The sequence below is a fragment of the Pinus tabuliformis genome, chromosome Q, assembly GCF_031772625.1.
Source record: "Pinus tabuliformis cultivar Carrire ecotype Pingquan chromosome Q, CPIR1, whole genome shotgun sequence".
NCBI classification, from domain to species: Eukaryota; Viridiplantae; Streptophyta; class Pinopsida; order Pinales; family Pinaceae; genus Pinus; species Pinus tabuliformis.
In genome coordinates, this window is record NC_142296.1 from 650,500,642 (window position 1) to 650,515,740 (window position 15,099).

The following is a 15,099-nucleotide window of genomic DNA, read 5'->3' on the forward strand; positions in this document are numbered from 1 at the left end:
CAAGAAGAGATCAGAAGGCTAACCAAGGCGAGAAGCAGCGGCTAGGGGGTCAGAATCAAGAAGGAGAAAGAGGAGGATGCTGCCCTAGCATCTGAGGGAAAGAAGGAGAAACAGAAGAAGAAGGACCTCTCCAAGGTCAAATGCTTCCACTGTGGGGAACTGGGTCACTATGCGAGCTAGTCTTCGAGGAAGAAGAGCAAGGGAGAGGCTTCTGAGACCAAGGCTGCGTCAGCAAGGGCGGAGAAAGAAGTGGAGACAGATGATGACTGTGCCATGAGTGATCATGTGCCACTTGAGAGGAAGTGGGGAGACATCGAGCTATAGTCAGATGGACTACAGGCGATGAGGGCCAGGATCCTCGAGGTACCCAACCTCTTGGATTATACCGTGCTATGAGAGCCTCGAAGAGGAGTAGCAGGACTAGTGGATATCGGTAGAAACGAATGCGGATGGAGCGACAGAGGGAGCTACAGTGCAAGAGTCCCAGGACAGCGTGAGGTAGCAGTGCGAGATGCACAGAGTTGTTGCAGCAGCGCAGAGGTCAGAGAGGGAGCACTTGTCAGTGACAGAGGGAGCTTCAGCATCGGGAGTGTTTCTAGCCTGACGGAGATGTCAGAGTTGGGAGATCAGTTACTTACTTCTCAGTAACGGGGTTGCAGTGCAGATGCAGCAGTGGCAACGGCAGGGCCATGGACAGCAGCACGAATGCAGAGGGAGCTGTCGTACAAATGCAACAGTGGCAGTGGCAGGGCCATGGGTAGCAGTACATGATGTAGCAGTGCAGAGGATGTTGGGCAGCAGTCCTAACATCAACATAAGGACCGATGTCGGATGATCAGGGTGATGCTAAGTGAGGAGTATTACTAGAGCACAGTCCTAACTAAGAGGGAGTGTTTATTTGGGGTAGCATCGGATGTGCTCTAGCCACGGAAATTGGTGGAGAGGCTAAAGCACATGAGATCTCCAATACCCAGAAATGGTTTGGGCAGAATCTAACCAGTTTGGGAGATATTAAAATAATTAATATTTTTAATGAAGTCCCTAAGTCTAAACTTAGGGAAAATAAAATATTAATGTGAATTAATATAAAACTGAGTTAGAATGGTCCAAAAGTCATGGATCAAGCCATATCTAATCTTAGCCGTTGATTAGGGACTTAATCTCGGTCGTTGAATTGTCAACGAGAAAAGTATAAGAAGAGGCTTGAGGGTCACTTGGAGAATACACTGAGTTGATCAAGAATTCGATTTTCTGGGGCAGGGCTTGCTGAGGAAATCGAAGGAGTGATCAGAGTTGCAGCTGAGGGGCAGTGAATGCAGTAGCAGAGAGGTAGAGATAGTACCAGGAGCATCAGCACAGAAGCCGGGAGAGGGTTGACGCAGAGCCAGCTAGAGGCCACATAGAAGTATCCAGATGCCACGCAGAGGCAGCCAAGAGCTATGCAGAGCCTGAGGAGGGCTAGCGTGGGAGACGCAAAGTCTCCAGAGGTTGACGTAGAGCCCAGAGACGCTGAAGCTGGGCCAAAGAGGATGACGCTTGGCGGACGTTGGGCCAGAGACGCTGACGCAAACCCTAGAGGTTGACACTTGTTGAAGTTTCTAATTTTACTTTGTTAGAAACCCTCCATGCACTTTATCTGATTTATTCCTACCTACTTGTTATTTTCCTTAACAAGTTATTTACAATGTAAATACTGAAAATAAACACTAGTGCATGCTCAACATATTACAGATCAACAACTAAAAGAAACAGAAACAAACACACCATATGACACCATTATTTTTGGACTAATGTCCCTGGAAAAACCCAATGTGGGAAAACTGGTGCAACTATCTAAGGGTTTTCTTATTAAGCAATATCATAGTACAATCTGGGTGCCGAAACTGGCCTACCCAACAGAGAATTTCCTTGGCAGTAATACCTCTCAGTTTCTGACAAATCTACTGGCTGAAACCCTGGATAGTCCTTCCAACAGCTACTTCGCACCAATCTGCCCCAAAAACCCCAGTGTCAGCCTCTCTTTGGACTGCGTCAGCCCCTCTCTACCTCACACTAGATCTGCATCCGCCCGGATGTGTTTGCGTCAGCGCTGGGAGGCCCTACGTCGGCCTTCTGGCCCTTTGCGTCAGCAACACTGGCCTCTCTGAGGCTCGGCGCAGCTCCCCGCTGCCTCTGCGTGGTCCTGCGTGAGCCCTGGCTGGCTCTGCGTCACTCTCCTTGGCTATTGTGCTGCTCTCCCGACACTGTCTCTGCCTCTCTGTTTCTCTGTACTCAAATGCCCCTAAGCTGCATCTCCCGATCACTAATTCTATCTCTCTTAGCAAACCTCGCTCTAGAGAATAGAATCACTGATCACTCTGGTGTCTTCTCTAAGTGACCCTCAGGCCTCCTCTTATACTTTTCCTATTGACATATCAACGGCCGAGATTAAGTCCCTAATCAATGGCTAAGATTAAATCTGTCTTGATCCATGTCTTTTGGACCATTCTAACACAGATTCATATTAATACACATTAATATTTTATTTTCCCTAAGTTTAGACTTAGGGACTCCATTAAAAATAATAATTATTTTAATATCTCTTGATTTGTTTAGAATCTGCCCAAACCCTTTCTGGGTATTGGAAATCTCATGTGCCCCAACCTCTCCACCAAATTTCGTGGCTAGAGCACATCCGATGCTACCCCAAATCAACACTCCCTCTTAGAGAGGACTGTGCTTTAGTAATACTCTTCACTGAGTATTACTCTGATCATCCGGCATCGGTTCCTGTGCTGATGCTAGGCCTTCCTGCCCAACATCCTCTGCACTATTGTATCCTGTACTGCTACCCATGGTTCTGCCACTGCCACTGCTATCTGTACGACAGCTCCCTTTGCATCCGTGCTGCTACTGTTCCTTTCTCCCAAGACTGCATGCGCAATGCACCTCCTCTCATCATGTTGCATCATGCTGCCCATTGCTGCACTGCAACTCAGTTACTGAGAAGTAACCAATCTCCTAATCTGATCTCCCTGTTGGGCTAGAGGCACCCACTAATGCTGAAACTCCCTCTGCTGCTGACAAGTGCTCCCTCTCTGACCTCTGCACTGCTACAACAACTCCTTGCATCTCGCACCGTTGCACACCTCTCTGTGCCATCCTGCATTGGTGCAACACTCCTGTGCCTCTCGCACTGCTGCAGCCTGCTAGCCTCGTGTTGTCTCGGGACTGCTGCACTGTAGCTCTCTCTGCCGCTCCATCCGCATCCGTCTCTACTTGACTCAACCAGCCTTGCTACTCCTCTTTGGGGATCCCGTAGCATGGTCTAATCCGAGAGGCTGGGTACCTCGAGGATCCTGCCCCTCATCGCCTGTAGTCCTCCTGACTACAGCGCAATGTCTCCCCACTTCCTCTCAAGTGGCGCATGTGCACTCATGGCACAGTCATCGTCTGTCAAAACTTCCTTCTCTTCCCTTACTAGCGCTGCCTTATTCTCGGAAGCCTCTCCATTACTCTTCTTCCTTGGACACTGGGTCGCATAGTGACCCAGCTCCCCACAGTGGAAGCACTTGATCTTGGAGAGATCTTCCTTCTTCCGCTTCTCCTGCTTGCCCTCAGACGCTAGGGCCACGTCTTCCTCCTCCTGCTTGACCTTGATCCCCTTGCTGCTGCTACCCGTCTCCGACTGTCGTCTGATCTCTTCCTGGCGAAGAGTTGCCCACATCTCGTCCCAAAGTGGAAGTGTCTCTTTGCCCAGTATACTCTGGACAAATACTTCCCAGTCTTCTGAGACATCATTCAGGGCTGTCCTCACCATTAGTTCCTGATTCGGTGTTGCCCCTATAGCAGTCAATTGGTTTCAGATCTCATTCAATCCTCCGAGGAAGGTGTCAATCGATTGTCCCTTCTTCATTTGATACGACCTCATCTGATTCTCAAGCAACATTCTTCTCTGCATAGAAGTATGCTGGTATGGCTTCATGAGAGCCTCCCACATCTCAAATGTTGTTTCCTTCTCCGCTATGTGTGGTACTAAATGATCCTCGACCCCGTCAAGGATAATGCTCTTGGCCCTCGCCATCGCCTCCTCGTACCTATCATTATCACTGGGGTCGACTGGGACAACTATTACCTTTAAGGCGAAGTTCTTGACATGATTCCTGTCAAGTATGGATAAGATTCTGGCCTTCCAGACTGCGAAGTTTAATGTTCTGTCCAGTCTATCCTGGTCTCTTACTCTGTGTAGTGCCATGATGCTCCTCTACTTCCCTCTTGGAAGTTCTCTGTTCGACTTCTTTGAGTCTCTACTTCCCATCTGGAAGTTCTTTTCTAGACTCCCTGTGAGTCCTGATTTCCCTCCTGGGAATCCTTCTGCTGCTTGTCGAGATGCCCCCTACTCCGATTGTCTTGTGCAACCGCACCACCAATCTGGGTTCCTCGGCTAGAAACCCTTGGTAGGAACTCCTTTGGCCCTGCTTTGTCAGGTACTGTTCTGACTACAGTACCTCACCAGCTCCATTCTGCAATATTCCTGCAACCTTCTAAACCCCAACAACTGCCTATTTCTGGACTGCGACAACCCCTCTCTACATCACGCTGGCCCTGCGTGAGCACTGGTTGCTCCCGCGTCACTCTCTTTGGCTATTGCGCTGCTAGAAACAACTTTTGCCACCTCAGGATAGTTGTTTTTTGCTGCTATTGCTCCGCTCAGCTGATGTCCTTTAGTCCTCCTGTGATCTGCAATCACCCTCTTATACCATGTTGAAGTCTCTAATTTTACTCAGTTAGAAACCCTCCATGCACTTTCCCTGATTTATTCACCTACTTGTTATTTTCCTTAACAAGTTATTTACAATGTAAATGCTGAAAATAAACACTAGTGCATGCTCAACATATTACAGATCGACAACTAAAAGAAACAAAAACAAACACACTATATGACACCATTATTTTTGGACTAATGTCCCCGGAAAAACCCAATGTGGGAAAGCCGGTGCAACTATCTGAGGTTTTTCTTATTAAGCAATATCAGAGTACAATCTGGGTGCCGAAACTGGCCTACCCAACAAATAATTTCCTTGGCAATAATACCTCTCAGATCTGACAAATCCACTGGTTGAAACCCAGGACAATCCTTCCGGTAGCTACTCAGCACCAATCTGCCCCAGAAACCCCATTGTCAGCCTCTCTCTGGACTGCGTTAGCCCCTCTTTGCCTCACGTTGGCTCTGCGTCACCCTAGATGGGTTTGCGTCAGTCCTGGGAGGCCCTGTGTTAGCCCTCTGACCCTCTACGTCAATAACGCTGGCCTCTCTAAGGCTCTGCGCAGCTCCCGGCTGGCTCTGCGTGGCCCTGCGTGAGCCCTGGCTGGCTCTGCGTGGCCTTGCGTGAGCCCTGGCTGGCTCTGCGTGGCCTTGCGTGAGCCCTAGCTAGCTCTGCGTCACTCTCCTTGGTTACTGCGCTGCTCTCCTGACACTATCTCTGCCTCTCTATCTCTCTGTACTCAAATTCCCCTTAGTTGCATCTCCTGATCACTAATTCTATCTCTCTTAGCAAACCCTGCTCTAGAGAATAGAATCATTGATCACTCTGGTGTCTTCTACAAGTGACCCTCAAGCCTCCTCTTATACTTTTCCTGTTGACATATCAACGACTGAGATTAAGTCCCTAATCAATGGCTAAGATTAGATTTGGCTTGGTCCATGTCTTTTGGACCATTCTAACATAGATTTATATTAATACATATTAATATTTTATTTTCCCTAAGTTTAGAGTTAGGGACTCCATTAAAAATATTAATTATTTTAATATCTCCTGATCTGTTTAAAATCTGCCCAAACCCTTTTTGGGTATTGGAGATCTCATGTGCCTTAACCTCTCCACCAAATTTCGCGGCTAGAGCACATCCGATACTATCCCAAATCAACAACACTAAGAGATTTCGTGGGGCAGATTGGGGTTGATATCTGTCTCCTCCTAAGAGTTACAACTGCCGAGGGCATTCTATGTTGGGTGAGCCATTTTTGGCACCCAGATTGTATTCTGAAACTGCTTAATAATAAAACCCTCAGGTAGCTACTCCTGTTTTCCCGCATTGGGTTTTTCGAGGACATTAGTCCAAAAATAACGATGTCACTTGTGTGCTTGTTTTTCCTTCAGTTGATGATCTGTATGTGTTGAGACTGTACTTGTATTTATTTTTAGTATTTGCATAGTAAATAACTTGTTAATTAACAAAACAAGTAGGAAGAAATAAATCAGAAAGTACAGGAAGGATTTCCAGCAGTTAGACTTAGAAACAGGGTTGCAGGAATCACCCCCCCCCGGAGGATCCAAACCCGGAACCGCGGATCGGAGCGAACCGTCCCGGAATCCAATTTGGAAGCGCGATTCGGAGGAGGAGGTGGCGCGGTTCCGGAATTTAAATGCGATTCCTGCCTTTTGGGTTGCGGCCACCCCGGAACCGTGGATCGGAGGGCGGTTCGGGCACGGGGTGGCGCCACGCTTCCGGCCCGGAACCGCACGCCACCCGCACGCCACCCAGGCGATTCCGGAAGCAACCCCGCGGCCTCCTTTTTTTTAATTTATTTTTTTTAAATTTGTTTTAATATGTGACTTAACTAGCATGAGGGGGTGGGTTAGGTTAGTTTAGGGTGAGTCTAGGGTGACTTTAGAAAAGAATAAAGCCCCCATTCTCTTCTCATTTTCTCACTTTGAGTTTATGAGAGTTGGAGAAGAGAAGAGAGGAGAGGAGAAGAGAAGAGAGGAAAGGAGAGGAGAAGAGAGGAGAGCTTGGAGGAGTGAAGAAGGAGGAGCTAGGAGAAGGAGGAGGAGCTTGGAGCAAGAGCTTGGAGGACTTCATCTACAAGAGCTAAAGAGGTAAGTTCAAACCCCAAACTCCCTTGTTTTTTTGAAAAAAAAATTGTATTTTTCTCCTCCCTCTCCTACTCTTTCCCATTGTTTCTACTTGCTCCTTTATTTACAGGTTGTCCACCACCTATATCCATATTCCAAGATGGTGTTCTTTTGGCTTCTATGTATCATTCCACTCTTGGTTTTAATGATGGCAAGGGTGAGGAATAGAGGGGAAGAGGAAGGGGATGAACTTGGTCCTAATAGTAGTGACCCAATGTATGATGAGGAGGAAGGGTTTGAAGAGGAAGGGGATGAACTTGAAGAGGACACTGAAGCACAAGATGGGAAAGGTACATCAAATCCCTTGTGGAACTATGTGACCAAACTTGAAGGGGGAAAGGGTGGTGGATCTTACAAATGGATGTGCCCTCATGATTGTCATGGAGGAAAACCATATACGGGTTCATATACCCGTCTGAGGAGGCATTTTTGTGGGGTGCTAGAGAGTGATGAAAAAAAGGGTTCTGTGGGGGTAGCCATTTGCCCAAAAATTTCAAGTGAACAAAGACAAAAATACATCAAAATAGAGATGGCTGCACAACAAAAAAACAAGAAACAAAAAACTCATTCAGAATCAAGTGCAACCTCTAAATTTGGTAGTTGCCCATCTCCTTATGGTACTTCTGCAACCTCTGGAGGTAGAAAAACAATAGGGGATTTCCTTAATGTTACTGGGAGGGATGATGTGGATGGAAAGGTAGTCCGTTTTCTTTGTGCTTGCGGTGTACCATTCAATGTGCTTCGCTCTCCCTATTGGCATGACATGGTAAAGGCCATCAATGAAGCCCCAAAAGGATACAAGGCCCCCAACTATGAGAAAGCTAGAACAGTGTTATTAGAAAGAGAAAAAGCTAAGGTTCAAAGAGCTTTGACACGTTTTACACATGAGTGGGTGGATTATGGGGTATCCATTGTATCAGATGGGTGGACAAATATTAGAAACCAACATTTGATAAATGTTCTTGGTGTTTCTTCTAAGGGTGCAGTATTTATTGCATGTCATGACTCCTCCTCCATCAGTGCAACTGCACAAAACATTGCAGATCTCCTATTGAAATCAATCAAAGATGTTGGTCCGAATAATGTGGTTCAAGTGATCACAGATAATGCAGCAAATTGTAAGGCAGCAGGAAAAATTATTGAGCGTACTCATCCACACATCTTTTGGTCTGGGTGCCTGGTTCACACATTGAACCTTTTGATGCATGATATTGTGAAACACAAAGAATGTGGGTGGATTGCTGAGGTTTACAGGAAAGGGAAGCAGCTCATTAAATTCATCACAGGGCATACAAGGGTAAACTACTTCTATGGCACTTACTCCAAGTTGCAATTGCTTAAAATTGCAAAGACAAGATTTGCTAGTTATTACCTCACCTTTAGGCGGCTAGTGAAGGTGAGACAAGCTTTAACTAATCTGGTGTGTGCTGAAACATGGGATGAAATTAACCAGTGTACAGATGGTGCTACTGCTAATGTAGTCAAGGACACTGTTCTTGACACTTACTTTTGGTCACAGGTTAAATATGTTTTGCAATTCACCAAACCAATTTATTACATGATCAAGTTTGCAGATTCAGATCGACCAGTAATTGGGGAGGTGTATGAGCAAATGGATAGCATGTTGGGGCAGATTAAAGACATTGTTGAGCCTAGAGATACCACCTTGTACAATTATATTCGTGAAGAGGTGGAAAAGCGATGGGATATGCTAAATGTTCCATTGCATGCATTAGCATATGTTTTGACACCTAGGTACTATCATCCATCATGGCTTTCAAAACCAGCACCTGGGGGGGGAAGCAGGAAAAAACCACACCAAGATAAAGAGGTTCACGAAAAATATATGGCTGCATTGAGTAGATTAATCCCTGATAATGAGGAGGCTGCATTGGTACGGAGACAGGTGAGCAACTATACGCTCAACACTGGTCCATTTGGGAGCATGCATTCAATTGAAGATCGAGAGCATTTTTCTGCTCTTGAGTGGTGGAACATGCATGGAGGGCCTACTCCACTTCTACAGAGTTTGGCATTGCGGGTGCTATCACAGGTGGTAAACACTTCTTCTGCAGAGAGGTGTTGGAGCTCTTATTCTTTCATCCACAGTGTTAAAAGGAACAGGTTGAGTTTAGACCGGGCAGAGAGCTTGGTTTATGTTCATTACAACTTGCGATTGTTGTCCCATTACTGTGAAGATGCAAAGTCTAATAAAGACTTGTTGACTTGGGACAAGCATCCAGAGGAGCCCAATTTGGAGGATGGAGTGTTGCAACTAGAGCAATTAGAGGATGCTCTTATCCAGGTATGTCCATTGTGGTATGAATTTTCCAATTTTCCCTTATAAAGCATTTCTCTAATTCATGTTTTTAATTTTTTTGTTAACTAGTGTTTTTTTTTTTTTGCATGAATTTTTTGAGCGATTCTAGGATGATGATGACCGTGTTGATATGCCACCACCCCCACCCCCATCTGGTCCTAGGTTCCATGGTTCAACACCAACAGCAGGGGGTTCTTCTTCATCAGTTCCAGTGCCACGACTTACACAGGGACCATCTTCTTCATTGCCACCACGTGGAGGCACGCCATCACGTTCTATTCGTGGTGGAAGGAGGAGAGATTAGTAGATATATTCACAATCTACTTCTTTTTGTCATAGTCTATAGATTACTCATTAGACTTGTAGACTTGTGAATTTGAATTTTGAACCTTTTTGGCTTGGCGGTGACCAAGTGACATATTTTGTAAACATTATTATTTGAATTTTGGACATGACAAATGTTGACAGTTGCTCACTTGCTAGATAAATCATAATATGCTCTATGTTTTATGTTTTATAATATGCTTAAATGTTTTATGTTTTATAATATGCTTAAAAATTTGATGTATGTTTGTAATAGCTAGAATATAGATGATTGTTGTACATACTAGTAACTACAATGGAATCATGGATGCCATATCTATCTTGATTTATGCAAAAATATGCATGTTTTCATGTCTTCTACAATTAATTTGGTATTTGGGATGTTTGTTTTGAGTATAAATGCAAAAAAATATATAAAAATATATATATATATAGCAGACGCTTCCGCGGACGCTTCGCTCCCTAGATTTTTGGAAAATGACGCTTCCGCGCTTCGCGCTTCCGCTTCGCTCCCGCTTCGTGCAACATTGCTTAGAAATTCCAACAAGAAAGACAAGTACATGATAATATTTATTACCAATCATACCAATGCCCATGGCCTTTTCCGCAGTCACTCAAGGATGGAGCTATTGAAGGTTGCAAAAACAAGATTTGCTAGCTATTACCTCAATTTCAGGTGCTTTTTGAAGGTAACAGAGGCATTGGCTAGCATGGTATCAACTGAATTATGCCAGGTACTAAAGGATAGGATTGCAACCACATCTAACAGGGAAGATTTTCAAGAGGTGGAGGACACTGTTCTTGATGATCAGTTTTGGGCAAGTGTGAAATAATGTTTTAAAAACCGAAACTAGTGACTAGACCAGTACACCTAATGAACCAGGTTTCGAACTGGAACTAGTCGAACCGGGACTGGTCAGGTCTAAACGAACCGGTTTAAAAAAGTACATTAAATAATTAATTTTTAATGAAAAAAACTATTTTGAAAAAACCATGATTCCAAGCCAATAGAAACAAATATGCAAGGTTTGCTCATTTATATACCATGTAAAGGTGAATATATCAAAATGGCATTAAGTGCAATACATATCCGCAACAAAATACATAATCAATGAGGCTCTAAATGGCCTTTAGAGTCCGAAAACAATGCTCTAAGCTATGGGGTCACTGAACTACTACAAGTCTACATATCAGTGATCAACAACATGATCACTCCTCATCATGATCAAACTCATCACCACTACTAGACAAGAGATCATCAACATGAGCTACATAAATAATATGCCTCCGAGTTTGAGGACTCCTAAAACTCCTCTACAACTTTAGTAGTAGTAGCAAAAATAGACGTCAAAACTACAAATCACTGATCAACATGGTCACTCTTGAAACTCATCATTGATTCAATGCTACTAGAAATACATAAACATCATCAACAAGAGATACATGAACAACATCTAGCTCAAAGTCTTCAAACTTGGATTGCTCAACCTTATAACATGATAGAAATTGAAAAGGTTTAACATGCCTAACCAATGATTTTGATTTGAGTGAAGGGTTCATCTCCTCGACCTTATAATGTGGTAGAAAAGGGTTAGCATGCCTAACCAGTTGTTTTCCTTTGATTGAAGGGTTCATTCTTGTTAAGGCCATGGTAGAGGAGTTCAACAATCAGTACCACCAACATCAACAAAGTTCAACAATCAATGCCACCACAATCAAGGTTCTTAAAGGGCTTCATGATCTTGATCAAATGCCAATCTCATACCCTCATGCATGATAGAATCAAATGAAACATTGCAAACCCCCAAACCATGAAATCCTGAAAACCAATAAGTCTGCTGAATTTTGAGTGAAACCTAAAATTCTAGTTTCTCCATATGAAATCCAATGAGGTCGAAACCACTCTCAAACATCCTGAGTCATTTCATGGTAATGTTAAAAATTTAAGTAAAAGGATGAAAATGAAATCACTTTTACTTTAAGAATTTAACATTACCATTAATTGGCAACATTGTTGGGTTGAGATGTGTCAGGAAACTGAGAGGGTAGGCATTTTTTTCTTGGAGGGACTATTTTTGGAGGAAAACAACCCCAAATTTCCCTCAAACCAACGTCAAAACTCACAAAAATGCATTTTGTGGGGGTTATAGTTGCCTTGGCAATAAACCGACTGGTTTAGGACAAAACCAGCCGGTTTGACCACAAACCGGCCGATTCTGTCCTAAACCGGTCTGTTAGCACTGATTAGGGCAAAAAAAGGCAAAATGAGGAGGTAAACCAGGTTTTTAAGCTAGTTTGACCCGGTGGGCTTGCTAACCGGCCGGTTTGACTGGTTATTGGTTCAGACCCGCCGGTTTTTAAAACACTAGTGTGAAGTATGTTTTGCAGTTCACCAAGCAGATACGTTGGTGATTGGGGATGTGTATGAGCAGATGGATAGCATACTATGGAAAATCAAAGATATTGTTCAAACGAAAGATGCCATAATGTATGATCATATTCACAAACATGTGGTCAAAAGGTGGGATAATATTAATGTTGTGCTCCATGGCTTGGCAATGTATCCTTATGCCAAAATACTACTCTCCCTCTTGGTTGGCTAACTTTGCACTTGGGGGTTGGGTTAGGAGAAAACCCCAGACAGATCCACAGGTACAAAAGGGTACATGCTAGCATTAGACAATCTGGTCCCTGATAGAGAGGAATGTGCTAGATTGCATGGAGAATTAAGCAAATACTTCAGTCAAACTGGGATGTTTGGTTATTTGCATGCAATTGATGATAGATATAGATTGGATCCTGTTGAATGGTGGAATGTGTATGGCTCCGGGCGATCTTTGGTGAAATTGGCAGTTAAAGTGCTTTCGCAGGTGGTTAATACTTGTTTTGCAGAGAGGGGTTGGAGCACCTATAGCTTCATCCACAATGTCGAAAGAAATTGCCTCAATGAAAATCAAACAGAAAGCTTGGTTTATATACACTACAACTCGAGGTTGTTGACACATTATTGTGAGGGGATCGATTTGATAGAGCATATATCACTTGGGACAACAACCCTGAGGAGGATAATTTGTCGGATGGAGCCTTACATTTAGAATGGTTTTCAGAAAAACTTTTGGATGATGAGGATGAAGCAACAACAACAACATCAACAACAATGCCATCCCCATCAACTATTAATGCTCAAGTTGCACCATTTTTGTTGCCAGCTCCATCTGCAACGTTGAGTGGAGGTCATGTGCCCTTTGGTTCTAGACATGGTTGTCAGACCATGTGGGAGGAGACTCCCATTGTTCATAGATCACGAGAAAATAAATTAGAAGTTTCTCGTGGCAAAAAGAAATTTTAGTAGATAGTAGATTTACTTGTCTTTTCTAGTTTCTAGTACTTTTTATAACTATTGACTCTTTCATATTTATTATGGTATATTTTGTAAACAATAGATGACAATTTAAGTTTGAAGTCTGATGTTGGCAATTATAACTCATTGGTAATGGATTATGAATATGATGCTTCATGAAACGTTTCATTTCATGTTTGATATTCACATAGTTTGGTAATGGTTACAAGTACAACTTTAGTGATGACAAATGTTATATATTGAATTTTGAAACTTTGAAACTTTAAGGTTGATGAGAATCAAGATGTTGTAACTTGTGGACCTGTGGTTGATGAAGATTATAACAGCTAGATGATTGATGTTATATGGTTTTATCCATGTTTTTATGCTTTTTATAACTATTTCTTATTCTACATGCTTTTGTTCACATATATGCATCAAAATATATATTAAATAAAAAATGCTCCGAAAATCACTCCTGACCTGGAAGCTTTTGAAAATTTTCACCCCGCTTCTGCTTCCACTTCGAAGCAGCCTTGGGTCATAGTGCAATGTAATGTCAGCTGGATTGCTGGCATGTCAACTTGATGTTAAATTAGATTGCCTAATGGCTACAAGGACAACTGAATGGAATAGGCACTGGTTGTTAAACTAGAGCTGTGTTGCTATACAAAGAGCTCTACCTCTTGAGATTTGTGAGAGGTTTGAGAGATTTAAATAGAAATTTTGTGACTTTGCTGGTGAGAATCAAGCAATGACTTATGGAGAGCAGACAATTAGAAGACCTATATACTCGTCGTTTTACTGTCAGTGAAGTTACACGATTGTGTCATGTTATCTTTCAGGAGATCACATGTTAAATCTGCTTCTTTGTGTTATTTTTGTATGGATTAAATGTGCAAATTGCATAATTTAATTGATCAACTAGTTGCTGAGACACTAGTAACCTAGATGTCTATTACCTGTCAATTGTAATACCTAATATATTTGGAGAGAGGATTAGAGGATTTGCTGAGAATTTCACTCATTTATTAAAAGTGACACATTTATAATCACAATTCTATTCATTTGATCATTATTATGTTAATTGATCAACTAGTTGCTGAGACATTAGTAACCTAGGAGTCTATTACCTGTCAATTGTAATACCTAATATATTTGGAGAGGATTAGAGGATTTGCTGAGAATTTCACTCATTTATTAAAAGTGACACATTTATAATCACAATTTTATTCATTTGATCTTGTTATTATGTTGCGGGTTTTACCTTTTTTTGGATAAGGGTAAATACTTTCATTGATCTGCAGGGAGCTATCAACCCCATATCCACATTTTTGTGGTCCCACTTAAAATGTGGCAAGCTGTCAAACTCAGCCAAATAACACATTGTTCTTGGGCTCTATGCCTGCTAGGATCTGTACGTGGGTCATTGACATATTGATGCCCCATCTCAACCACTGGTGCACTGCGCAAGGGACACATTGTTTGTTTTGCCTTGATGAACCATGATATGCTATATTTATATGTTCTTTTGTAATGGTTATTCCTTGTATGTTGGACACATTCAGTTTGGAATTTTGCATTATACACCCCTCACAGGATTCTGGAATTTATATGCATTGACAATTGTTAATATTCTATTTATATTTGAATGGTAATTTTTTACAAATTACTATGTTAAAATTTGCAATGCAGATGAGGGCACTCCAAGATCTTGGCCTGGATGTGGCAAAAGCTAGTGTTTCCACAGAGGCATCAGTTACTCGTACCAAGTTCTTCATAACACGATTGTAAGTTTCACTACCACCTATTATTTTGGTGTGTTTGTAATGAACATGCCATGGGGACTCAATGTAATGATTTATACAAAGTAAAATCTTTTTGCGAGTGCAAGCACTTATAGTGTAGGTCAGTCTCAGCAGTAATTGATGTTAGTCCATTAGTAGTTATTCTAAATTAACTAGGCTAAAATCACCCAAGCTTAGTTTAATCATAGCAATACCCTTAAGCATATAAATATTACATGCTTTTGGATTTAATTAATAGCGTCTTCTACTTTTAATTCTTTACTTTTTGCTATAGATTCTATAGATCCATTTAGTATAATTAGGTGAATTAGGTGAAACGCTCGAGTACATGCTATTTCCAGATTTTTTTGACCATACTCTAATAGGTTCAAGTGGTATTAGAGGATTGTTTTCTGTTCCTAGTTGTTAGTT

At 42.5% G+C, this 15,099-nt stretch overlaps 2 protein-coding genes across 2 annotated transcripts in view; both read left to right on the forward strand.

The window, feature by feature from the left end:
- The window catches only part of LOC149221185 (ACT domain-containing protein ACR12-like), a 247,714-nt gene that overhangs the window by 87,047 nt on the left and 145,568 nt on the right, over positions 1-15,099 (forward strand). Inside the window, exon 4 of the mRNA XM_089385022.1 lies at positions 14,576-14,670. Within this exon, the coding sequence (XP_089241148.1) occupies positions 14,576-14,670 (95 nt within the window). The remainder of the gene's footprint in view (positions 1-14,575; positions 14,671-15,099) is intronic.
- On the forward strand, positions 6,528-9,577 carry LOC149221186 (uncharacterized). Its single transcript, XM_089382916.1, has 2 exons — positions 6,528-9,201; positions 9,326-9,577. The coding sequence occupies exons 1-2, from the start codon at positions 6,997-6,999 to the stop codon at positions 9,518-9,520; spliced, it is 2,400 nt and encodes a 799-aa protein (XP_089239042.1). The 5' UTR covers positions 6,528-6,996; the 3' UTR covers positions 9,521-9,577.

What these genes read in the sequence shown, in the direction of transcription:
- LOC149221186 (XM_089382916.1), top strand. Translation starts at nt 6,997, where the DNA reads ATGGTGTTCTTTTGGCTTCTATGTATCATTCCACTCTTGGTTTTAATG. An exon ending in TAGAGGATGCTCTTATCCAG is followed by an intron (nt 9,202 to 9,325) that starts GTATGTCCATTG and finishes GAGCGATTCTAG; the next exon opens with GATGATGATGACCGTGTTGA.